The sequence below is a fragment of the Bos javanicus genome, chromosome 17 (genome assembly GCF_032452875.1).
Source record: "Bos javanicus breed banteng chromosome 17, ARS-OSU_banteng_1.0, whole genome shotgun sequence".
Taxonomy (NCBI): Eukaryota; Metazoa; Chordata; class Mammalia; order Artiodactyla; family Bovidae; genus Bos; species Bos javanicus.
In genome coordinates, this window is record NC_083884.1 from 73,016,704 (window position 1) to 73,041,751 (window position 25,048).

General features: G+C 59.4%; 1 protein-coding gene across 6 annotated transcripts in view; it reads right to left on the reverse strand.

Moving 5' to 3' along the window:
* The window catches only part of GNB1L (G protein subunit beta 1 like), a 31,777-nt gene extending 12,009 nt beyond the window's left edge, over positions 1 to 19,768 (reverse strand). For 2 of the 6 annotated variants that reach the window (XR_009730515.1, XM_061385729.1), the window contains exons 1-3: positions 18,428 to 19,768; positions 959 to 1,076; positions 438 to 563 (exon numbers count right to left, since the gene is read on the reverse strand). Coding sequence is in view for 5 of the 6 variants with exons in the window: in XM_061385729.1 (XP_061241713.1) it covers positions 438 to 563; positions 959 to 1,076; positions 18,428 to 19,205 (1,022 nt within the window). In the remaining variant the exon portion in view is untranslated. Of the gene's footprint in view, positions 1 to 437; positions 564 to 958; positions 1,077 to 14,198; positions 15,029 to 15,090; positions 16,251 to 18,427 lie in introns of those variants that run through there. The other 4 variants (XM_061385732.1, XM_061385730.1, XM_061385731.1 and 1 more) reach the window with 4 other exon arrangements.
* Positions 19,769 to 25,048: the final 5,280 nt, after the last annotated feature.

Here is a 25,048-nt window from a genome sequence, read left to right on the forward strand (position 1 = left end):
TGGGGCCTAGAGGCCTTGTTTTCTGGGGACCAGCCTCCACGGTGCCCAGGTTTCAAGTCCAGAGGCCAGAGCTGCCCTGTCCGGGAGTTCCAGGGCAGAGGGTGCCCTGAAAAGCCCTCTGATGTCTCAGCTATCTGGGGGTGTGACCCCTGAACAGAGCAGAGAGCCCCCAGACAGCAGTCACTCTGGCAGTGGGGCCCCCATCCTGGCCCTGCCCCACCCGCACCGTGCCTCTCTCCAGGGGAAGGCGGAGGCCCCCAGAGTGCCCCACACCCCCCAGCGCTCAATGGCCGCCTCCTGGCCGACTGCCCAGCCTGGGCGCGTCCCATCACCTCCACGGGCCCCTGCCCTGCTGCCAGCCCCCAGCCCCTCCTGGGATGCACAGGCCAGGTCCACTGCAGCCTCCCCCCACCCCAGTCAGCACCGCCGCGGCCCACCTGAGCAGCTGGGGTCCCTGGGGCAGTGTGTGCAGCCAGGTCACACACTGGCCCCCGTGGCCATCCAGGGCAGCGAGTGGCCTCCGCGTCTGCAGGCTCCAGACGTGCACCAGCCCACGCAGCGACCTGTTCAGACAGCGTGGTCAGGGACGGCCTTGGGGGTGGGGGGTGGGATGCAGTCAGGCTGAGAGTCAGGGTGGGCTGGAGTCAGACTTGGGGGGGTCGGGGGGCTGGAATCAGGCTAAGAGTCAGGGTGCGGCCTGCAGTCAGGCCTGGGGGTTGGGGGGTGGGCTGGATTCAGGTCTGGGGGTTTGGATGGGTTGCAGTCAGGCCTGGGTGTGGGGTGGGGGCTGGGGGGACACCACTCGGCTGGTGAGCAGGAGCTCCAGCCAGCAACTCTCAGGGGACGGCTGGCCACACGCGCCCAGGAGACGCGCTCCACTTCCAGGCAGGGCGGTCGAGGGGGCGACAGCGTGGGCCCTTCCCCAACCTGCTCCTGGCTGCCGGGGCGGGGCACTCACCCCGAGAGGAGCAGCGGGTGTCCCTGGGCTCCGTGGCAGAAGTGCAGCGCGTGCACAGCCGAGCGGGCACCGCGTAGGACGAACTGGGGGTTGGGCACGGGGGCTGCCATGTGCTCGCCTGTGGACGGAAGGGGGCGTGAAAGACCGTGGGCTCCTCAGGACGGCACGGGCGCCCCTGGGTCCCCCAGACAGCAGGCCCCCCTCGCCTGGAGCCCCCGCCCTGCCCTCTGCGCCCCCAGGGGCCCTTCCCACCCAGCCCTCCCCGTGCAGTCAGAGGCGTGCAGGTCCGTTCCTCACAGGGCTGCGGGCTCGGGCCCCCGGCCCCCCTGCTCAAGCAACGGGCCAGCCAATGGCCTTGTCCAGCCTGGACCCTGCATGCCCCTATGGTGTGCAGACAAGACGCAGGCCCGGTATCCTGCCACTGCCCGGGAGGGCCGCTCTCACAGAGCACGTGTCTCGTGAGCAAGGCCTGCGGGTCCCCCAAAGGAGGAGCTGCCAGGGCCCCTCCAAGCCCCTGCAACCACCCTGCCCCAGTCCTGCTGGTGGCCATGGCCACGGCCACCTGTCTGGCCGCAGGTCCTGAGCCAGGTTGAGGGCACAGCAGGGAGCAGAGCCTGGGGCGGCCGAGGGGCCGTCCTGCTGGGCCCCAGGACAGTCCCCCGAAGTCTGCACACAGCCATCAGAGTGCCACGGGGCCGGGGCCGAGGGCTCCCACGATGCAGGCCCCCGGGCACACGCATACACGCAGCGCCAGCAGAGGCCCAGTCCGCACTTGCCATCGCCGCGGCCTGACGGGAGTTTCCAGAACCTGCACGGGGCTGGCTCCAGCAGATGAATCAGGTCCCACCCCCACCCCGTTTCCCAACGGAAGGACGTGGGGAACAAACCCGTCACATTGCTGTTACAACAGCCGGACGCTCAGGCCAAGACGAAGCCTCAGCAATTAAGGGCTCCATCGTTTCAGGCAATTAAAGTAAACGCTTTATTTAAAAACTAATTAATTCTAGCTACATATTTTTCCCATGACAATACCCCGTGATGACTTGATTTATGACGCCTAATTATTCTTTATTAATCTAATTGAGAATAATCACATCATCCCATCTCCTGGCAGGGGGCCGCCCAGAGCCGTGAGCACCCAGCCGCCTGGCCGCCTCACCCCTGGCTTGTCACTATCCCCCTCGGCGGGCAGAGGAGTCCGACAGCTAATCCACAGAGCACAGGCCTGGGTCTGCGAGATACATTCCTTCAAAAATTAAAAAGGGAGAATCTGACGGCTCTTCCACCACTGTGACACATGCCCCCGGAGGCCCCCAGACGAGGAGGCCATGGGGGTGATGCTGTGCAGGGGTCCTGGCCTTCTGCAGGCCCCCCAGCCCCGCCCCGTGTGGGCACAGTGTGGGGCAGGAGCCTGCGGCTGACCCCTGGCCGCGGAGGACAGGGCCCAGGGTGCTTGGGGGCAGGTCACTGCACAGGAGCAGCCCCTGCGCAGGCGGGACCATCAGGCTGAGCCAGAGCTGGAGCTGCGCCCACGGCTGCCCGACGTTGCCCAGCAGCTCTCAGCCACCTCAGGCCCAAACCGCAGCCTGAGCGTCATTCACGAGGACCCGAGACGAGGCCTTGGCGGTTCACACGGAGCGCCCTGGGTGGGCCCCGTCAACAGCACGAGCAGACGAGGAGGCTGGCCCCGCAGGGGGCCTGCAGGGGCCACAGGTGTGGAGGGACCGAGCAGAGCGCAGGGCTGGGGCAGACAACAACACTGAGCGGCTCTGAGGCCCGAGACGGCCTGAGCTACACGGAACGCGGCCCACTCAGATCCGGAGAGACCCGGCCAGGGAGAGGCTGCTGGGGGCAGGGGGCGCGCTGGGGCTGCAGCGGAGACGCTCCGTCCATCATGGGGGACAAGGACAGGCTCCCCGTCCACCACCTCCCGGGGGACACGGGAGGACAGGCCTGTCCGTCCACCCAGGCCTGTAGGAACCTCCTGAAGCACCCACAGGCACCCAGAGAGGACATTCGGCTCAGACTCAGGGTAAAGGTCAAGGTCGAGGGAACAGCAGGGCAGCTCTTCTGAATTCAGAGGGTAAGGAGCACACTGACACGCAGCCTCGGTGAGGTCCTGGTTTACATCGAGAGCCCAAGATAAAAAGGGATAAAGCAGACTCAAACATTCAAAGGCAACTTCAGCACGGCAGCAGCAAAGAAAACCAGCAGCGAGAACTCAACAGGCTCCTTGGACACAAACAGCATGCCATCAGAGAAAACTCCACTACAGTCCCAACTAAGAAGATAAAAGACTTAACCATGAATCGTTTAACTGTTGCACATCAAAAGAGCTAAAAACCTAAAGTATCTTTAAAACACGTGGAAGTCTTCAAAACGAAGGTAGAGCTAAATGCCAGATAGAAAACTGGGCAAAAGACAGTAACAGACAATGCACGCACGGAGACAGGGGAATGGCCTTGAAGGTGAGGAGAGGCGCTCCCACCTGGGACTAACGCCGCCCCAGTGGCTCTGGTTCTGGCCGGATGGAGTGGGCTCAATGCTGACTGTCGCCTCTCTCTTTGGCCAACTGCAAAGAAAACCTCCAGGCAAAACATCATTAGCGATCACCATAAGCTCCCAGAGCGTGGGACCTGGAGTAGCTCCTCTAGGCCCTCCTGGGCCCGCGCAGCCACCGCTCCTTGGAGGTGAGTTTGCTCCTCCCGGCCACCGCCCCTGACCTCGGATGTGGGGTCAACCTCTGTTCGTTTCCAAGGCAAACCATTCAATATCACAGTAATCCAAGTCTATGCCCCAACCAGTAACGCTGAAGAAGCTAAAGTTGAACAGTTCTATGAAGACCTACAAGACCTTTTAGAACTAACACCCAAAAAAGATGTCCTTTTCATTATAGGGGACTGGAATGCAAAAGTAGGAAGTCAAGAAACACCTGGAGTAAAAGGCAAATTTGGCCTTGGAATACAGGATGAAGCAGGGCAAACGCTAACAGTTTTGCCAAGAAAATGCATTGGTCATAGCAAACACCCTCTTCCAACAACACAAGAGAAGACTCTATACATGGACATCACCAGATGGTCAACACCGAAATCAGACTGATTATATTCTTTACAGCCAAAGATGGAGAAGCTCTATACAGTCAACAAAAACAAGACCAGGAGCTGACTGTGGCTCAGATCATGAACTCCTTATTGCCAAATTCAGACTTAAATTGAAGAAAGTAGGGAAAAACCACTAGACCATTCAGGTATGACCTAAATCAAATCCCTTATGATTACACAGTGGAAGTGAGAAATAGATTTAAGGGACTAGATCTGACAGATAGAGTGCCTGATGAACTATGGACTGAGGTTTGTGACACTGTACAGGAGACAGGGATCAAGACCATCCCCATGGAAAAGAAACGCAAAAAAGCAAAATGGTTGTCTGGGGAGGCCTTACATATAGCTGTGAAAAAAAGAGAAAGTGAAAGTGAAGTCGCTCAGTCGTGTCCGACTCTTTGCGACCTGTGGACTGTAGACCACCAAGGTCCTCCGTCTATAGTATTCTCCAGGCAAGAATACTGGAGTGGGTGGCCATTTCCTTCTCCAGTGAAAAGAAGAGAAGCAAAAAGCAAAGGAGAAAAGGAAAGATATAAGCATCTGAATGCAGAGTTCCAAAGAATAGCAAGAAGAAATAAGAAAGCCTTCCTCAGCAATCAATGCAAAGAAATAGAGGAAAACAACAGAATGGGAAAGACTAGAGATCTCTTCAAGAAAGTTAGAGATACCAAGGGAACATTTCATGCAAAGATGGGCTCGATAAAGGACAGAAATGGTATGGACCTAACAGAAGCAGAAGATATTAAGAAGAGGTGGCAAGAATACACAGAAGAACTGTACAAAAAAGATCTTCACGACCCAGATAATCACAATGGTGTGATCACTGACCTAGAGCCAGACATCCTGGAATGTGAAGTCAAGTGGGCCTTAGAAAGCATCACTACGAACAAAGCTAGTGGAGGTGATGGAATTCCAGTTGAGCTATTTCAAATCCTGAAAGATGATGCTGTGAAAGTGCTGCACGCAATATGCCAGCAAATTTGGAAAACTCAGCAGTGGCCAAAGGACTGGAAAAGGTCAGTTTTCATTCCAATCCCAAAGAAAGGCAATGCCAAAGAATGCTCAAACTACCACACAATTGCACTCATCTCACACACTAGTAAAGTAATGCTCAAAATTCTCCAAGCCAGGCTTCAGCAATACGTGAACCGCGAACTTCCAGTTGTTCAAGCTGGTTTTAGAAAAGGCAGAGGAACCAGAGACCAAATTGCCAACATCCACTGGATCATCAAAAAAGCAAAAGAGTTCCAGAAAAACATCTATTTCTGCTTTATTGACTATGCCAAGGCCTTTGACTGTGTGGATCACAATAAACTGTGGAAAATTCTGCAAGAGATGGGAATGCCAGACCACCTGACCTGCCTCTTGAGACATCTGTATGCAGGTCAGGAAGCAACAGTTAGAACTGGACATGGAACAACAGACTGGTTCCAAATAGGAAAAGGAGTATGTCAAGGCTGTATATTGTCACCCTGCTTATTTAACTTCTATGCAGAGTACATCACGAGAAACGCTGGGCTGGAAGAAGCACAAGCTGGAATCAAGATTGCCGGGAGAAATATCAATAACCTCAGATATGCAGATGACACCACCCTTATGGCAGAAAGTGAAGAGAACTCAAAAGCCTCTTGATGAAAGTGAGAGTGGAGAGTGAAAAAGTTGGCTTAAAGCTCAACATTCAGAAAACAAAGATCATGGCATCCAGTCCCATCACTTCATGGGAAATAGACGGGGAAACAGTGAAAACAGTGTCAGACTTTATTTTTTTGGGCTCCAAAATCACTGCAGATAGTGACTGCAGCCATGAAATTAAAAGACGCTTACTCCTTGGAAGAAAAGTTATGACCAACCTAGATAGCATATTGAAAAGCAGAGACATTACTTTGCCAACAAAGGTCCGTCTAGTCAAGGCTATGGTTTTTCCAGTGGTCACGTATGGATGTGAGAGTTGGACTGTGAAGAAAGATAAGTGCCGAGGAATTGATGCTTTTGAACTGTGGTGTTGGAGAAGACTCTTGAGAGTCCCTTGGACTGCAAGGACATCCAACCAGTCCATTCTAAAGGAGATCAGCCCTGGGTGTTCTTTGGAAGGAATGATGCTAAAGCTGAAACTCCAGTACTTTGGCTACCTCATGTGAAGAGTTGACTCATTGGAAAAGACTCTGATGCTGGGAGGGATTGGGGGCAGAAGGAGAAGGGGACGACAGAGGATAAGATGGCTGATGGCATCACTGACTTGATGGACCTGAGTTTGAGTGACTTCTGGGAGTTGGTGATGGACAGGGAGGCCTGGCGTGCTGCGATTCATGGGGTCGCAAAGAGTCGGACACGACTCAGTGACTGAACTAAACTGAACTGAAGCTCCAAGAAGTGAAGGACGGCAGACAGACTTTGGAGGCAGGCAGGAACTTGGAGAGCTGAGCTGAGTGGGGACAAGCTTCCTGCTTCTGTGTTTGCGTCCTGGGGCACTGCCTTCAGGCTGGGTTGGGCTGCAGGGCTGCGAGGCAGGGGTGGCTAAGACTTGGAGAGGAACTAACTTCAGTGCAGGGAAAAGTCTGAGTCCTGGACTGAGCTAAAAACGTAATACACGGCACAGAGAGAGCGTCAAACATCCACCATGACCCCGGATTCTGAAGAGTCCGGGTCTGACTCCCCGATGGTGTCTGCTTCTCTCTTCTCTAGGCCCTGCCCCAGGCGTGGCCCCAGACATGGAGCTGTGCAGGAGAAGTGGCTCTGAGGGCCACCCCAACTTCATGGCCAGAGGGACCGCACAGAAAGGGCCCCACTGGATCCTGTGTGAGACAGACGGCAGAGAGCAGAGGGCTACAGACAGGCGGTCATGGAATGAACCCCGGAAAGCCTGTGCTCACCTCTGAGCTGTGTGGGGTGGGGCGGACCCACAGCAGCACCAGCGTCAACACCTGAGCTGGGACCACCGAACACTGCCCAGGCCTCAGGCTGACCTGAGTGGCTGGTGCGCGGGCCCAAAGCAGAGCGCTGGAAGCTTTGGAGACGGACATGTGAGCGAAAAACTGCGGTCCACGAAGTGGGGAGGCCGTCTGACGGGGTGACAGCCTGCTGACACGACACTCAACGTTCTCCAGGGGACCCAAGATCACAGTCCGTCCAGGCTACAACATGAAGTTACTCCACACACAGAACCAGGAAATGAGAGCAGTTCTCACAGGAAAAGACAATTCACAGATGCCAGCCTTGACGGTTCTGAAGTTGGGAACAGCAGATGAGGGTTCTGAGCGGCCTCTGTGCTTGTGCTCCGGGAGGTGAAGGTAAACACTCTTGAAAGGAACACAGGGAAGTTGCCAGCAGACAGGTTCCTAGGGCTTCCCTGGCGGTCCCGTGGCTGAGACGTCGCAGTCCCAGTGCAGGGGCCCAGGTCTGATCCCTGGTCAGGGGACGAGGCCACGCAGGCTACAGCTAAGAGCTGGCGCACCCGCTAGTAAATCCAGATAAATGTGTGTGTGTCTTAGAAAAAGAAGATATGAAGTGGCAAGTCAGGACACGAGAACATACTCACCGGCCCTGTGCGTCAGGGAAATCTAGTGACAGACACAGCCACACGCCCTGCAGGCTCACGGAGCGGCCAGTGTTAAAGACGGGCTACGCCGCCGGCCGCTGGGACCCATGTGACGCGGGGGAGCTCTCCCAGGGGTGCACTGGCTCAGTCACTTCGGAACGCAGTTTGGCTGTCTCTAGAAAAAGGCCCCCCCCACTAGGGATGGTCCTCACAGCCACGGAGGCCGAACACACGGTGATGGGCCCCACACCCCAGCAAAGCAGTGCTGACCAGGCTCCCCGCAGGTCAGCCTCAAACTCGCGGAAAAGCAGCCTGTGGAGGAGAGCGGACACCGTGACGCCGTTTAGATGAGACTGTAGAAGGGGCAAGCCGCCCAGCGGCCACAGGAAGCAGCTGAGGGCCCCTGAGGAGGGCTGGTGGGGGAGCGGGAAGCCGGGTGAGGTCGGGAGGCGGCCCTGGGCGCTCCCCCAGGACGACGTGCGTGTGTCTCCGGGCGTGTGTGCCTCAGGTGCGGCAGTGCTTACACAGGTGCCGGAACGTATCCAGTTATCTACTTCACGTGTGTGTGCTTGAGTGTACGTCAGTGTTATTTAAAAACACTCAACAGTACCTAAACCAACGATGTGAGCAGACACTTCACCTGTAAGGTGTGCAGACGGTGAACACACAGCTCAGCGCCCTTAGCCTCGGGGAAATGCAAACAAAAGCACCACAGCTCAGGTGAGGCTGGCAGAGCCGCCGAGAGGACGGAGCCTCACGCGAGCCCACAGCCTGCTGGGAGGTCCAGAGCAGCAGAGTTGCACCGCCAGCGCTGTGACCATGGGACACCGGCTCTGCAGAAACGAAACCGTGCCTGAGCGGTCTGCTCTGTTCACATCATCTCTCAAATGCAAAATGACCAAATGACCACTCACCCTCGAGCAACAATGCAGGAACCCAGTACTGAGGAACGCAACGCTGTGGACGCGACCACGGAGGACGGGAGCAAGGACTAGCCTACATTCTGCACGGCCTGGTTCACTGGGCATGCTGGAAATGGCAGGTGCCAGGGCTCAGGGGTCAGGATCCAGGGTGCGCAGAGGGGAGGGGCCCCTGAGGGGGTTTCTGCCTGCATGCTGGAACTCCCTATAAGCATGTGTCGTAAGGATCAACCTGAGGCCACAGTGATGAAAAAACAGCTGAAGATATGGGCCAGCATATGGGCCAGGCAGAGACCTGCGAGGAGGTGGGCTGAACCCCACCCCGGAGGCCACCTTCCTCTGGGGAGACGGGGCCCGTGTGGACAGACGTTCTCTGGGTACGGCGCGTGCAATGGCCCTTTATGTGGGAGGTCCTGCTCCCTGAAACCGAAACCCCAGGCCCGTCCTGAGGAACATAGGTGGCAAGTCCCAGCTGAGGGCACTCGCTTAGAACTGTCTCGGGCGCCACAGCCCACAGGAGCCCCCACGGATGTGACAACTGAGGGCCACGTCCCAGCTGGGACCCTGGGGAAGGACTGGAGGGAAAACGAAGGAAACTGGAATAAGCCCGGGTCTGGGGGGGGTCACAGTGTGTGAGATCGCTCATTCCGCACGGGATGACCGCGCCAACTTGGGGGCGAGCACCCTCCTGCCATCCTCAAGGAGGCCAATCTCCAAATGTGGCTTGGGGAATATTTGGGGGCTACTGCTTCTCGAGTGACTTACCACCAAGATATTATGAAAACCCAGCTTCCTATCTACATTTTCTGGTTTTAGATCCAATTTCTCATTCCAGTTAAGGGGACTTTAAACAGACTCACTGCCAGTTTTTAAGTGCTTTTCCTATTTAAAGTGATTTCCCACCCTATTTTTGCCCTAACAGACTTAGATCCTAAAATGGACTGGAATGGGTAAATTTAACTCAAGTGACCATTATAACTACTGTGGGCAAGAATCCCTCAGAAGAAATGGAGTAGTCATCATGGTCAACAAAAGAGTCCGAAATCCAGTACTTGGATGCAATCTCAAAAACGACAGAATGATCTCTGTTTGTTTCTAAGACAAACCATTCAACATCACAGTAATCTAAGTCTATGCCCCGAACAATGACGCTGAAGAAGCTAAAGTTGAACAGTTCTATGAAGACCTACAAGACCTTCTAGAACAAACACCCAAAAAAAATGTCCTTTTCATTATAGGGGACTGGAATGCAAAAGTAGGAAGTCAAGAAACACCTGGAGTAAAAGGCAAATTTGGCCTTGGAATACAGGATGAAGCAGGGCAAACGCTAACAGTTTTGCCAAGAAAATGCATTGGTCATAGCAAACACCCTCTTCCAACAACACAAGAGAAGACTCTACATATGGACATCACCCGATGGCCAACACCGAAATCAGATTGATTATATTCTTTGCAGCCAAAGATGGAGATGCCCTATACAGTCAGCAAAAACAAGACCGGGAGCTGACTGTGGCTCAGATCATGAACTCCTTATTGCCAAATTCAGACTGAAATTGAAGCATGTGGGGAAAACCAGTAGACCACTCAGTATAACCTAAATCAGATCCCTTACGATTATACAGTGCAAGTGAGGAATAGATTTAAGGGACCAGATCTGATAGACAGAGTGCCTGATGAACTATGGACGGAGGTTCGTGACATTGTACAGGAGACAGGGATCAAGACCATCCCCATGGAAAAGAAATGCAAAAAAGCAAAATGGTTGTCTGGGGCGGCCTTACAAATAGCTGTGAAAAGAAGAGAAGTGAAAAGGAAAGGAAAAAAGGAAAAATATAAGCATCTGAATGCGGAGTTCCAAAAAATAGCAAGGAGAGATAAGAAAGCCTACCTCAGTGATCAATGCAAAAAAACAGAGAAAAACAATAGCGTGGGAACGACTAGAGATCTCTTCAAGAAAATTAAAGATACCAAGGGAACATTTCCTGCGAAGATGGGCTCAATAAAGGACAGAAATGGTATGGACCTAACAGAAGCATAAGATGTTAAGAGAGAGGGCAAGAATACACAGAAGAACTGTACAAAAAAGATCTTCACCACCTAGATAATCATGATGGTGTGATCACTCACCTAGAGCCAGACATCCTGGAATGTGGAGTCAAGTGGGCCTTGGAAAGTATCACTAAGAACAAAGCTAGTGGAGGTGATGGAATTCCAGTTGAGCTATTTCAAATCCTAAAAGATGATGCTGTGAAAGTGCTGCACTCAATATGCCAGCAAATTTGGAAAACTCAGCAGTGGCCACAGGACTGGAAAAGGTCAGTTTTCATTCAAATCACAAAGAAAGGCAATGCCAAAGAATGCTCAAACTACTGCACAATTGCACTCATCTCACACACTAGTAAAGTAATGCTCAAAATTCTCCAAGCCAGGCTTCAGCAATACGTGAACCATGAACTTCCAGATGTTCAAGCTGGTTTTAGAAAAGGCAGAGGAACCAGAGACCAAATTCCAACATCCGCTGGATTATCAGAAAAGCAAGAAAGTTTCAGAAAAGCATCTATTTCTGCTTTATAGACTATGCCAAAACATTTGACTGTGTGGATCACAATAAACTATGGAAAATTCTGAAAGAGATGGGAATACCAGATCACCTGATTTGCCTCTTGAGAAATCTGTATGCAGGTCAGGAAGCAACAGTTAGAACTGGACATGGAACAACAGACTGGTCCCAAATAGGAAAAGGAGTACGTCAAGGCTGTATATTGTCACCCTGCTTATTTAACTTCTATGCAGAGTACATCATGAGAAATGCTGGACTGGAAGAAACACAAGCTGGAATCAAGATTGCTGGGAGAAATATCAATAACCTCAGATATGCAGATGACACCACCGTTATGGCAGAAAGTGAAGAGGAACTAAAAAGCCTCTTGATGAAAGTGAAAGAGAACAAAAAAGCTGGCTTAAAGCTCAACATTCAGAAAAGTAAGATCATGGCATCTGGGCCCATCACTTCATGGCAAATAGATGGAGAAACAATGGAAACAGTGTCAGACTTTATTTTTTTGGGCTCCAAAATCACTGCAGATGGTGACTGCAGCCATGAAATTAAAAGACACTTACTTCTTGGAAGGAAAGTTATGACCAACCCAGGCAGCATATTAAAAAGCAGAGACATTACTTTGCCAACAAAGGTCCGTCTCATCAAGGCTATGGTTTTTCCGGTTATCATGTATGGATGTGAGAGTTGGACCATAAAGAAAGAGGAGCGCCGAAGAACTGACGCTTTTGAACTGTGGTGCTGGAGGAGACTCTTGAGAGTCCCTTGGACTGCAAGGAGATCCAACCAGTCCATCCTAAAGGAGATCAGTCCTGAATGTTCATGGGAAGGACTGATGCTGAAGCTGAAACTCCAATACTTTGGCCACCTCATGCGAAGAGCTGACTCACTGGAAAAGACCCTGATGCTGGGAAACATTGAGGGCGGGAGGAGAAGGGGATGACAGGCTGGATGGCATCACCAACTCAATGGACATGGGTTTGGGTGGACTCTGGGAGTTGGTGATGGACAGAGAGGCCTGGCGTGCTGCAGTCCATGGTGTCGCCGTGAGACACGACTGAGCGACTGAACTGAACTGAGACAGATCCATCAGTATCGGACCCCACAGGAGGTGTCCACACTCAGCTAACCAGGTGACTGGGAACCTTCATCTGCACGCTCGCGGCTCCTCCTGGAACAGAGGGGAGTCGGGAAGCAAGAGGCCTCCCTCATGTGACGTGGTCCTGCCGGCAGGCATGCCCTGAGGAATGCCCTGTGGTCCTGCAGGCAGGAGGAATCGAGACCCGTCCCTCCCGGCCTCCCGGGCCACACCTGAACAGGCCGTCATCCTTACTGTCCTGATCAGCCTGGACCACGGCAAGGCCTAAACCCAGGACTGGCTCCTGGAAGCAGCGTCACACCCGTCCTGGCTGGATGCGGGTTCTGCCCACCACCCCCCAGTTCGGAGCTGTGGGGAGGTCTGTGGAAGCCTGCAACACGCCATGGCGCTCCTGTCGCCGAGGCCCATGGGTCAGCGTCCTGTCCACAGCGCTGGCTCACTGGTGGGGGCGACCCCGCCCCGAGCCACCAGGGAGGCCAGTCCTGCCCACGACACTGCGGGGAACCCTTGGTCCAGTGCAACTGCGCGTCTGCCTGGGACCCCAACTGCACAAAGGAGCGCCTCTGGGACCGGCGGCTGGCTGCGGAGTCAAAGGCTCGCGTCACAACCCTCCCGCCGGGCCCCTGCACCTTTGAAGCCTCGGTGAGTGATTGAAGCGTCTCCTTTCGGAGGGCAGATAGTGCTGCGAAACCCGACTCTAAGCTCCGGGATAAAGGTAGTTTGTTTCCTCTCAGCCAGTCTGTCAACACCTCCTCAGTAATTAGCCCTAATTATTACCAAGGGCCGGCCCCCATTTGGTTATTAAATCAGAAATAGTATCGTGGCTAGCCATCTGTCAGCGCCTGCTGGGCGACCTTGGATTCACTGGATCCTCTGTCAGTATCCGTGGCTTCAAAGACATAGGCCCGGGAGGGGCTCGGGCGGGCAGCTCAGGGCTGCAAGGGGGTGGGGGCCAGGCCAGTGCCCCAGGTGGCTTCAGGGCCCGGGAGGCAGGAACCAGGCACCCAGGAGCCCCAACCTGCACCCCGTCCCCGACCCACCACCCCTGCCTCCCAGCCCGGCATGGCTGTGTGTGGGGAGGGCGGTCAGGAGCAGCCCGACGGCCCAGCGGCCCGCCTCAGCACGGCCCACTCCCCGAGTGCCTCCATGGTGTGGCCTCACCCACATGAGCTGCGAGGGCCAACTGGCAGCCGTGGGCGCGCAGCCGCCCATCAGACCCCTTGGGATGGAGGGACAGGCCAGGAGGAAATGCCAGAGTGAGGGGCCGCTGCCCCAGGAGCTGGACGCGACAGGAAGGCAGGCCATGCGAGCGTGCTTGGCCAGCTGCCGGCACCGGAGGGCAGGTGGGACCCCGGCCTGTGTGTCCCTGGTGCGGGCGTGGAAAAGCCCCTCGTTGCCCAGGACGTGGGCCCACTCCCACCAGGAGGTCTGCCCCCCAGGGCACGGCAGCTGAGGGCTGACCACGCTGCCCAACGGTGCTCCACAGGGCCTGGGATGCAGCCGACACCCACGGGCTGGCACCAGGAAGCTCCAGGGAACTTGGAAGGGCCCATACCTGCGGGGGTAAAGGGCGCGCCCACTTGGAGCCCCTTGGCGGCCAGCAGGCAGCCCAAGCAGGCTGCTCCCGCATGGGCTCACCCCAGCCGCTGGCCGGGCCAGCGCTGCTCAGACGCACAGGTGGCCAGGGAGAGGCGGGCCCGTGACTCAGAGACCGGACCGGAAGGGTGGGAAGGGGCTGGCGAGGGTGCCTTGCAGGCCAGGCGACCTGAGTCACGTGAAGGAGGAGAGTTCAAACTGGGGGCACAGGGTGGCATCCCAACACTGCTGCCTGGGGCTGAGCAGCTCGGCAAGCGGGGCGATGTCGGAGGGACACTCACACCGGCACCCAGAGGTGGCTGGGACGCGAGACCATGCAATCCACGTCAGGTGTCGACAGGCCAGCCACGCCACCAAGCCCACACCCATCGGAAAGGCCAGGTCAGCGGCCTGCCGCCCTCCCAACCCACAGCAGGCCAGGCCACGACTGACCAGGCTAGACGGAGGAGGGCCAGAGGTCGCGGTGTGACCAGGTGGACACATCCAGACTCCTCCATCCAATCAGAGACGAGACAAGACGACACTCACTTCCCGTCTGCATGCTTGCTTTGCTGTAGCAGCCTCCTCCTGCCAGGCTTCCCAGGGGGCTCGGTGGTTAAGAATCTGCCTGCAATGCAGGGGACACGGGTTCAACCCCGCATCAGGAAGGTCCCCTGGAGCAGGGAACGGTGGAAGTGGCAACCCACTCCAGTACTGCTGCCCGGGAAATCCCACGGACAGAGGAGCCTGGGGGGGCGCAGTCCAGAGGGTCACAAGAGTCGGACACGACTGAGGGACCGAACAGCAGCCTCCTGGCTTCCAGACTCGAAGCTGTTCTGCTCACGCGGTGTCTGTGCCATGAGATAACACACATGCACCCAGAGGCTTTTCCGTCACGGTAGAGGGTGAGATGACGCCAGTGTCTATTTTACTTAAAACGTTTAACCAGCTGGTTATTCGTTTTTCCTAGAACGACTTCTCACCTGCGCTTAGGTTTCGACTGATCCTTTTTCGGTCTTCTCCAGAACTCTAAGACCCACAGGGCCCTGAAGCGCTGGCCCAGCTGCCCACGGGAGCCGGCCCATCCACTCGTCTGTACTGACCTACCGAGGTGCCTCAGCGCCCGTTACCAGGACCCCGCCCCGGCCCCGAGCAGAGCGGGCCTTGGTCACTGCGGCTGGCCCTGAGCCTCACACCCAGTCTGCAGCCCACTCCTGCCCTCGCCGGCGGCCTGGAAGCCGGTCCTCGGGGCCACATTGCTTCCCTGAACCTCCGCGCCCCCCGCTTCAGCCCCAACTCCTTCAGCCAGACCTCGCACCCCCCACGGCCCAGGCAGGAGCCTCACCTGCAACGCCGGTGACCATTCTCACACTTGGCCACAGATCCCGTGCACGTGTAAGAGCCCCGCCCGGGGACACCAGGCTGACTGCTGGAGGCCCCGCCGCGGGGCTCGCCGTCTGCCGGGGACATGGCCGTCACAGCACAGGTGTGTGGGCTGAGGCAGAGGTGCAGTGGGCGGGACAGCTGGGGAGGGCAGCAGGGCCCAGAGGAGACCGGACCTGGAAGGGGTCCACCTGGCGGGCGGGCGGCTGGGAGCCCCAGGGGCACCCTTCTCCACCAAGGCCCTCCCGCTCCTACCCAAGACTGAGAACAGCCACTTCCTCCAGGCGGCCTTCTTAACTTCCTGCCCCGAGGACGGACGCACCCGGGCAAAGCCTGGGGCAGTGGTGAGAGCAGACGCCACACAGGAGTCAAAAGGGCTGGCACGCAGGCTGGGGCACCCAGCACTGAAGGGGCGGGGACCAGGCCACATGGATGTCTGACAGGGATGATCCAGGGACCTCGGTCCGGCCGCCAGCAGCGCCCCTGCCAGGTCCAGGGGCCCCCAGGGCCTCGGAGGATAAGGGGCACAGGGCAGAGACCACCACGCCGCGGGGAGCTGTCTGCGCCCAGACACCCTGAACACACGCACCCTCCGCCCAGCAGCGGGCGCAGTGCCCAGGCACCATCTGGAACCACACCAGGCATCCAGCAGGGCCACCCCACCAAGACAGGGCGCGCAGGCCGCTTCGCCGGGGCCACCGCCACACCTGTGCAACCCGTGCTCAGATGGGAGCCGCAGATGGGGGTGCGGATGGAATGGTGGCTCTCCTAGGGTCTTGGTGGTGTCCACCGCCCCCTGGGGGGAACCTGACGGTAACTCCTGGACACCCTGGGTGAGAGGAACCTGGTCTCTGGGCAGGGGCTCAGCTGATCCTGTACGTGCAGGGGAAGCTTTGGGGGCGCCTGCCCTGGCTGGGGGGCGGCTGGCCCCATAGGACCAGGACTGTGTGCAGAGCTGGACAAGGCAGGAGGCCCTATGGGCCTGGGCTGCCCTCTGTGGCCAGCAGCTGCTCACAGCGAGTGTTTCTGGATGTGGAGTTGAACTAGAAACAGCAGAGGCCCAGAGCAGTGGGGCCAGGCCTGGGCGGAGCGCCCGTGTTGCGAGCCGGGCCTCTGAGAACCTAAGTGAGCACTCTCACCACAGGCCACTGTGGGGCCACCGGTGGCTGGCTCGAGGCTGGAGGCAGGGCCCAGGGCACTGCAGCGCGGCACTCGGCAGGGCCGTCTGGAGCTTGAATAACATCCTCAAGATCCTGGGGATAAAGCCCATGGTCGTCCCCAGTCCCCGTCGAGGCACGGGGCTGCCCACGCCCAGGCTCGGTTCGCCAGGTGCCTGAGGTTGTCCCGGCGGTGTTCGAAGTGGGAGGTCAGGCAACTGTCCTGCTGCACCAGGAATCGGTCCAGCAGTGCAGTCGAAGGCGCCTGGGGCCGAGCTGAGCGTGCAGGGGGGGCCCTCTCTGCGACACAGCACCACCCGCCGAGCTCGTCTGCTCCACAGTCGTGTACACGCGTGGGGTCCCCACATTGGACCGCTCAATCCAGGAATCCTCTGTCGGGGGAGTCCACGACCCAGGAGAGGCCCCGTGCATCTGCTGCCAGGGGTGTGCGTGGTGCAGCTGGCCACCACCCAGACAGCACAGTGAGGGCCCTGCCACCAGCGACGAGGCAGCTGGGAGTGGACGGGAGCTGCCGTGCCAACCAGAGAGGACGCGAGGAGAGGGGCCCGGAGGGTGGGCAGAAGCAACAGACACACAGGCAGAGGCAGCTGAAGAGGGGCGCTCCAGGCAAGTGCTGAGCGGGCAGCTGACTGCGGCCGCCTCAGGAGAGCCCAGGAGAGCCGATGGGACCGAAAGCCGCAGGCCACCATCCAAGACAATCTGTCCAAAAACAAGGCAGGAGAAGTGGGAAAGAGGCCCCACCATCGCCCCTGGGCAGCCGACCCTGGGCCCCACTGGACCTCTCCGAGCAAGGGGCCTGGAGACCCACTGGGGAGGCCAAGAAGGCAGGCAAATGCCGCCTGGCCCCTTCAAGGACAGGGTGTGATGGCAGCCAGGTCCACCCAAGAGAAGGAGGGCCCAAGTCAGGTCCCCCGGGCTTCCTGGGACAGCCTGGATGGCTGTCAGGGAATTTCAGGAGGAGGCTGACAACAGCAAGGCCCCGGGGCCTCTATGCATGGCCAACACTGACCCTGACGAGGCTGGTCCTCTTGCTATGTCTGAGGCGCGGTGCTGAGTGAAGTCGCTCGTCTGCAGCCACGTGCCAACCACTCAGTGAAGGTACCGCCGACCCTGGCCTGAGACTCCCCTGGCCTACTCCAGCACACATCACCCCCCCCCCCCGTCACCCACGACGAGTCAGAGTCCCATGGATGGATGCCCCTCACGCCCACCCTGCACTGTCAGGCGCTCAGGATCATGAGACCCCCAGAGCACGGCAGCTGTTACCCGTCTGCCCTTCAGCCCACCCACACCCCCATCCAGACCCCTGTCCCTACTCACAGGGCAGCCACCCCCACTCCAAAGGCCTCCTCCCTGCATCCCCCTCCCTGTCAACAGCCCGGCATCCAGCCCCTCCCGGCCGACAGCTTTAATTCCGCTTGCTGTGTCTACTCTCGCCACTCCAAGGTCACCACGCAAAGGGCCACCTGCTTAAGTGGGCCAAAGACACAGAGCAGAGAAGGGGCGGTTCCCATCAGATGCACGGAACCTGCCTAAGGGCTACCCCCTCCCCAGTCTCCTTGCAACAGGATGTCCACCCGTGGTCGGCACAGCGCGCCCCGCTTCACCCCTCTGGGGGCGGTTTCGCCAACAAGGCTCCACACCCGCCCCCTCCACCTGTCGCCCACAGACGCCGGCCTGCACTCACCTTCGGGGCGGCTCCCCGCGGATCCACCTGCCCCCCCCACCCCGTCTGCCGGAGCTCCTCCAGGGGGCACGGCCTGTAGGTCCTTCCGCCCCGCACCCCAGGGTGGCCCCCGGTACCTCCCTCCGCACCCACTCCTCTTGTGTGCGTGTTGGGGTGGGAGATACTCCACCCAAAAGCCCGTCGCATCCTGACACTAACACTCTGGGGCGGCAGAGGACGCAGGCGGCAGGTGAACGCCGTGCACGGCCCTGCCCAGCAACCCAGAGTCCCACCGGCCGCTGACAACGCGCTGCCCACGGAGCACTCCGGCCCCGGCCCCACGAGGAGAGGGGAGGCAGCGGCCGTGCCACCCGCCCGCGCTACCTGAGGGAGCCGGGTGCCCAGCCCGACCGGCCCTCCCCCGGATCGCGCGCCGCCGCACCAAGCCCACCTACCTGCGGCCGCGCGGCGCCACGACTGTGCCGCTCCCTCGACGGCAAGCACGGAGCGGGCGGGACCGGCGGCGCGGGCCGAGGTCGGGAGAGAAGGAAGGGCGCAGACCCAGCCCGCCGGCCCTCTGAGGACCGCAGACCGAGCGGCCAAACTGCCGGCCCCGCCTCGACGTGGGCCCCGCCCCCTACGTGCGCGCGACCGCCCCTTACGGCCCCGCGCCGGGCGCGACCACGCCCCACGCCGGTCTCCCGGCGGGGCCCGCGCCTGCGCCCTGCGCTCGGGGGCTGCGAACGCGCAGGCGCTTCCGGCCCCGCCCGCGGGCGGCGCGGCGCGGGGATTGATGGGAGCGCGCCGTGCCGTGGGCCCCCCGGAGCGCTTCGCGCTGGGGGCGCTTGCGCAGGCGCGGCCGGGGCTGCGTCCGGCGGTGGACGTGGCGCCGGGCTGAGGGCTGACTCGCTGCTGAGAGACCGCGGCGCCCTCCGGCCTCCGCGGGCTGAGGGTGCGTCCCTTGCCCTCAGTTCCTGCCGAGCGCCAGGAGGGGTACCGGGAGGGTTGGCACAGAAGGGCTGCGTCGCCCGCCCGCCGGACGGCGTGTCTGCAGAGTGCCCGTCGTGGAGGCCCGGCCAGGGCCGAGCGCGGACCTGCGCCCCGGAGCGACAGAGCGGGGCTGTCCGAGGACCGTCCGCCGTGGGCGAGCCGGGGGGAGCCGGCACGGACCCCGGGAGCGCAGCTGCGGGGGCCGCTGGCACCCTCCGAGCCTACTCCCCGGGGACGCCCCATGCGGGCGGGTTACCAGGGCCGAGGTCACCGGGAGTGGTGTCAAACGAGCCCCCTCTCTGCCCTGGTCTAGCGACTCCTTTCATGAGACCGTCCCTGAAATGTTATCTGCGTTTGCACCCAAGCTTACTTGCTTTGATCCTTGAAACGGAATCAAAGGTTACATTGTACCTTCTCAGGGTCTATGGGCCTTTCAACAGCCTCGCCAAAAATAATAGAGGTGGCACCCAGCCAGGAAACGCCTCCTGGAAGTGTGAATGAAAGTTGTATTTTTCGGTTGTGTCTTTCCTAATTGACCTGATAATTTAAACTTCCTGCTTCAGAGGAGACGGGGAGTTCCCGACTGTTAGGCAGCTCAGGGAGGTCAGTGGAGAGAGTGGGCAGCTGGCTTTGTGCAAGGCACTCATCCAGCTGGGCCATGCCGTCAGAAAACACATTCTTGGGTCCAAAACGCTTTTTTTGTTGTTATTGTTCAGGTCATCTATGTATATGTATTTTAATTGTGGTAAAATGTAATAATTAAAATTTATCGTAACTATTTGTAAGTATGCATTCAGTAGCATTAAGTACATTCATATTGTTAGGCAAACTTCACCACCATCATCTCCAGGACTTTTTCATCCCCATCAAACACTCCCCACCACCCCTTTCCCAAGCCCCTGGGGACCTCAGTGCTACTTTGTTAGTTTGCCTCTTCTAAGTATCTAATGTAAGTGGTGTCACATATTTGTCATGTCGCTTAGAAGAATGTTCTAAAGGTTCATCCACGGTGTGCACCTATCAGAATTTTTGTTCCTTTTTAGGGCTGGATAGTATTCCTTTGTACTGTATACAACATTTTGTTTATCCGTTCATCTGTTGGTAGACACTCGTGTTCCTCCCGTCTTTTGGCTGTTGCGATTGATTCTGTTGTGAATGTGGGTATACAAATATCTGTTTGAGTCCCTGTTCTCAGTTCTTTTGGGTGTATGCCAAGGACTAGAATTGCTGGGTCACATGGTAAGGCTATGTCTAACTTTTTGAGGAACCGCTAAACTTTGCTGCAGTGGTTGCATGATTTTTCATTCCCACCAGCAGTGCACAAGGGTTCCAGTTTCTCTGCATCTTCACCAACAGGTGTTCTTACCTATTTTTTTTTTTTAATAGGTGGCCTAATGGGACCTTGTGGTTTTGATTGGCATTTCCCTAGTGACCAGCGATGTTGAGCATCTCTTCCTGAGCTCATCGGAGCTGGGTGTGTGTTTGGACTGGGGAGCCCAGAGGCCGTGGGCAGCCTCACGCGTTCAGTTGGTGTCAGGACTGTGGCTCCCCAGAGCCAGGGCAGCCGGGAAGCGGCTCCAGGCCCTGGTGTGGGCCTCTCCCTGGCCGGACCCGCTACTTGCAGCCCTGGAGGGCGGGTGGGAGGGCCTCCAGGTGCAGCTCCTCCCCTGGCGGGCCCAGGCCCCAGGCACTGATGGGCACACGCCTCTGGGAGGAGGCAGGCGCCGAGCGGGTCTCTGACCTGCAGAGAATGGCTGATGGGAACAACGCTGCACTTGTATGAGGTCTTCCCTTTGAAAACCAGATACTCCCTGAGCTATGGAAACCCAACTGCTGGCTGAGCGTCAAGATGTTATTATTACAATCACCCGGCCCGATTCCAGCCACCATGGCAGGACAATGTCCCTTTGAGGCCGTGCGGAGGACTCGCCTCCTGTCCACCCTCTCCCACAGGCAGGGCCCTGGCTGTACCTATGCGCCCGCGGGACTCCTGCCCAGAGGAGCTCTGCTCATCGGTCTGTCTCATCGGGTGGAGCCCGAAGGAAATGCGTCCAGGTGTTGCTTGACTGCCTCCTGTCCTGTCTCACGTCTCCACCGTGCTGGGACCTCAGGAACGACTTAGGTCTGCTTGGGGGAAATTTTCGGGTGTGAAAAAGTCTTCAAAGACACGAAGACCACTGGGGCCTCTTAGCCATCCTGTCATGGGCTGCGTGCCTCGCTAACATCACTATGAAACGGGGCCCATGGAGGGCATGCCCAGTGCCTGGAGCCCTCGCTGGTTCACTGACTGGCAGCTGGGGCAGAGAGTGGGGCCTGCAGGCTCCTGACCACCAGCTGCTACGTAGCGAGGCCATAGAGCGTCTTGTTCTTGGTCCCACTTTATTCCCAAGCTTTTGGTGTTATTTGATCATCAGTTTTATGCCATAAAGATCCTGATTTTATTAGGAAAAAAAAAAAAAAACCAACAAACATAATCTTGTGGAAGTGCAAGGCAGGATCACCTTCCCATGAAACCCTAGAGCCAGAGCCTTGAGGCTTGAGACAGGCCTGTGCATGCTCAGTCGTGTCCTACTCTGCGACCCCAGGGACTGCAGCCCAGCAGGCTCCTCTATCCATGGGACTCTCCAGGCAAGAATACTGGAGAGGGTTGTCATTCCCTCCTCCAGGGGATCTTCCCGACCCGGGGATTGAACCCGCCCCTCCTGAGTCTCCTGCAGGTGAGTTCTTTACCAGTGGGCCACCTGGGAAGCCTGAGACAAGCCTCCCTCTCCTGTTTGCTTCTGCTGTTGCTGCTGGGCAGCCTGAGGAGTGGACGGGGCAGGACGCGCCAGGCAGTGAGGGCTCCACGGTTCCTGAGTTCACCTGGGTACGTCAGGGTTGGGTCTTCACCCTACAGGTGCCCTGATCCCACCGGGGGGTCGGCTCCAGGCAACAGGCACATGGAGGGAGGGGGTGTCCTCCTGCTGCCGGTTCGACGGCGCTGGGACCCCAGCTTGGTCTTCAGGATCAGGGACACCCGAGCAACATAAGGGATTAGGCAGGCTCAGCTCTAAGAGGCTCTGCTGGCCCCAGGGAAGCACAGGTGCTTGGCTGGGGCCCAGGGCATGCAGAGCTCCCAGAGCCCTTGGGGCAGGCCTGGAAACCCGAGAGCCCTCCAGGAGCTGGTGATGGAGGAGTGGGCTGGGGGAGGGCAGACGGGGAGACAGCGGGGGCGGCAGTGGGGGAGCAGGGGGTGGTTTGCAGGGGGTGGACCCGCTGCGCTCCCTGACAGACGTCAGACCCAGGTCTGGAGGCTGTGGCCCACCTGTCCTGAGGCCGGGCACCTCGCGGTCTCCTCCCTCCCAGGGTTGCCTCAGAGACCTAACAGGTCAGCAGGAGGAGGACCCTGGACCCTTGGGGGCAGGACGCACACCGCTGTCCTCTCCGTCCCCAGGCACTGCAGGAGGTCAGGTCCAAGGGGTGCGGTCCGCGGCCATGGGGATAGGGTGTTGGTTCCAGCAGACGCCTCCTGACGGGGCCAGGCCAGTGGTGTGGCGTGCCGTGGGACCTTGGCGCGATGGTGGGGGCAGGACAGGGACACTCATGGGGCTGTCTGGGCTCGGTCATCTCAGGCCCAACCTGCTGGCCTGCTCGCTGGGGTGGAGGCACCTCCCAACCTGTTTCTGGCAATGACCTGGACCCAAGGGTGTTCTGAGTGGGACCAGCGGGCTGGGCCCAGGTGAGGGCACCCAGGGACCCTGGGCCAGGCAGGGGAGGGAAGTGGCTTCCAGGGAACTCAGGGACAGGTAGGGACAGCCCCGAGCTGGCAGGAGCGTCTCGTGGAGGACCCGTCAAGGATCAGATGCTTCCGAGAATGACGTGAGCTGGGCGGCCCGTGACTGGAGCAGGGTGCCCGAAACCTGAGCAGGGTCCGCAAGGCTCAGTCACATGGCCTGGCAGCCCTGGCCCCTGGATGAGTACACTGCTCAGCCAACTCACGAGTCCCTCTTGCAGAGCCTGGGGCCGCCTGGCAGCTCTGAGTCAGGCGATGAGTGGTGGGTGAGGGTCTCGGGCCCAGTGCGGGGGCCTGCTTCAGGCCAAGGCATCACCCACGTCTGAGCTACCGCCTGACATGTGTCCACACACCCTGACCTGCAGGTGCTGCCTGATGCCAGCTGTTGTTACAGGAGATCTCCATTTGGAGGGACCCTGGACGCACCTGGCGGGTACCTGTTCAGCCAGGCCTCTGGCCACAGGAAAGCATGGCTGAAGCACGTGTGGGGTGGGTGCTCCCTGCTACCCACCCAGGGATGCTGGGGGTCCCAGCAGGGCTGTGGGATGCTGGGGGCACCCTTGGCCTACAGAGGTTATGAGTCCTCAGCACAGCCCTGGGGGACAGGTCACTCTCCTGTCTTATTATCTACCTCCCCAGGGACCCAGAACGTTGGGGACAGCACCCCAGGGGGCTGGAGGAATACCTCGGTGGCTGGAGGGCTTGGCAGTTGAGGGCGAGGCAGGGGAGGGTGGGGGCTGGCTTCGGCATTGGCAACTCCTCTCACATCCCTGCACAACCTGCAGCCATAAGCCGAGGAGCGCAGGACGTCCTGGGGGTAATTGTAGGTTACACGAAGCAACCGAGGAATTAAAGTCATATTTTCATTGCACCATAAAAACATGCCAAGGCGCAGGAGAGCACCTGGCCTGTGGGCTTCTGGCCCCTCCCTGCGCCCTCCGGGGGGAGGGGCGGGGCGGGGCGGGGCCGGGCCGGGGAGCAACTGTGGAGCCAGGCAGGCCTGAGGGACGCCCAGGACAGGACCCGTGGCGGGCCAGCTCAGGCGTGAGACCGGAGAGCACGTGGGAGCCTCCGCGAGCGCGGGGCGCAGGTAGAGGGGCCTGGGCCACGCGGCCCGCCCCGCTGGAGCCCCCAGAGCAGGGTACACTGGGACGGGTCCACTCTGCGGCCCTGCGGCTGGCGAAGGGGCTAGGCCCCGGCCCGTGACCGCGCTGGGTGGCGGGACGCGGCTGAGCCCCGCGCTGGGGAGGGGCCTCCAACAGGCGGCGCCCCAGGGCTGGCCCGAGCACCATGAGGGGGTTCTGCTCTCCATTCGGCGGCCACACCAACCATGTCAACCGGCCCGGACGTGGACGCCGCAGGCACAGCTGGAGCAAGGCCGCCCAGCTGGGGAAAGGGGTTGCGGGGCACCGAGGTGAGGTGGCCGCCCAGCTGCGTCACCCGGAGTCACGTGAAGCGGTGAGGCCGCCTGCATCCCTCGCCGGCCCCACGCGGTCGGCCCGGCGGCCCGGACCCGGCCAACCCCGAGCCGGCGGAGACCACGCCCAGAGGAGAGGCCCCGCCCACCTGGTCGGCTGACTCGTAGACCCCGAGCCTGCGGAGGCCACGCCCGGCAGGGAGGCCACGCCCACCTGGTCGGCCGACTCGTAGACCCTGAGCCGGCGGAGGCCACGCCCGGCGGGGGCCACGCCCACCGCCGGAGCCCCTCCCACAGCACCGCCGGCCGGGCGATCAACGGTCGGCTGCTCTTGCCCGAGGCCCGGCCCTCGGTGTCTCGCTTGGGCGTCTGCGGCGGCCGCGCGCGCTTCACGCGAGCCCATCCAGGCGCAAAGACATTCCTTTGTTCGCTGACAAGCAGGGTCCCACCCAGGGCTCCCGGGCGGCAGACTGAATGATGTTTTCTTAGGGAAGACACGAGATTAACTGCCGCTAAAGCCCCAGCGCAACGCAGGGCCCCGCCCGGCCTGTCAGCGCCGTCTCTCCGCCTGACTGACAGGTGCCGGGGGCCTCGCTCCCCGTCGGCCTCCGTGCGCGGGATTAAGCCTGAGCCCGGCCGACAAGCTGGCTGGGGCCCCGGGGGAGCGGGCCGCTCGGGGGACGGGGCTTCAGCGCCGGCCACCGCCTATCACCGGCCACGCCGCTGGCGGTGGCTCTGCACAGAGCCCGTGTTCCCGGGAGCGGAGCGAGGTGCCCCGTGTCGGGGCTGCTGGGGGCCCCGCCCCAGCGGCCCACTGCCGCCACCCACAAGCCGCCACCCCTGCGCCCACGCCGGGGAGGTGACGGGCCTGTGGGAGACATCACAGGCCGGGAACGC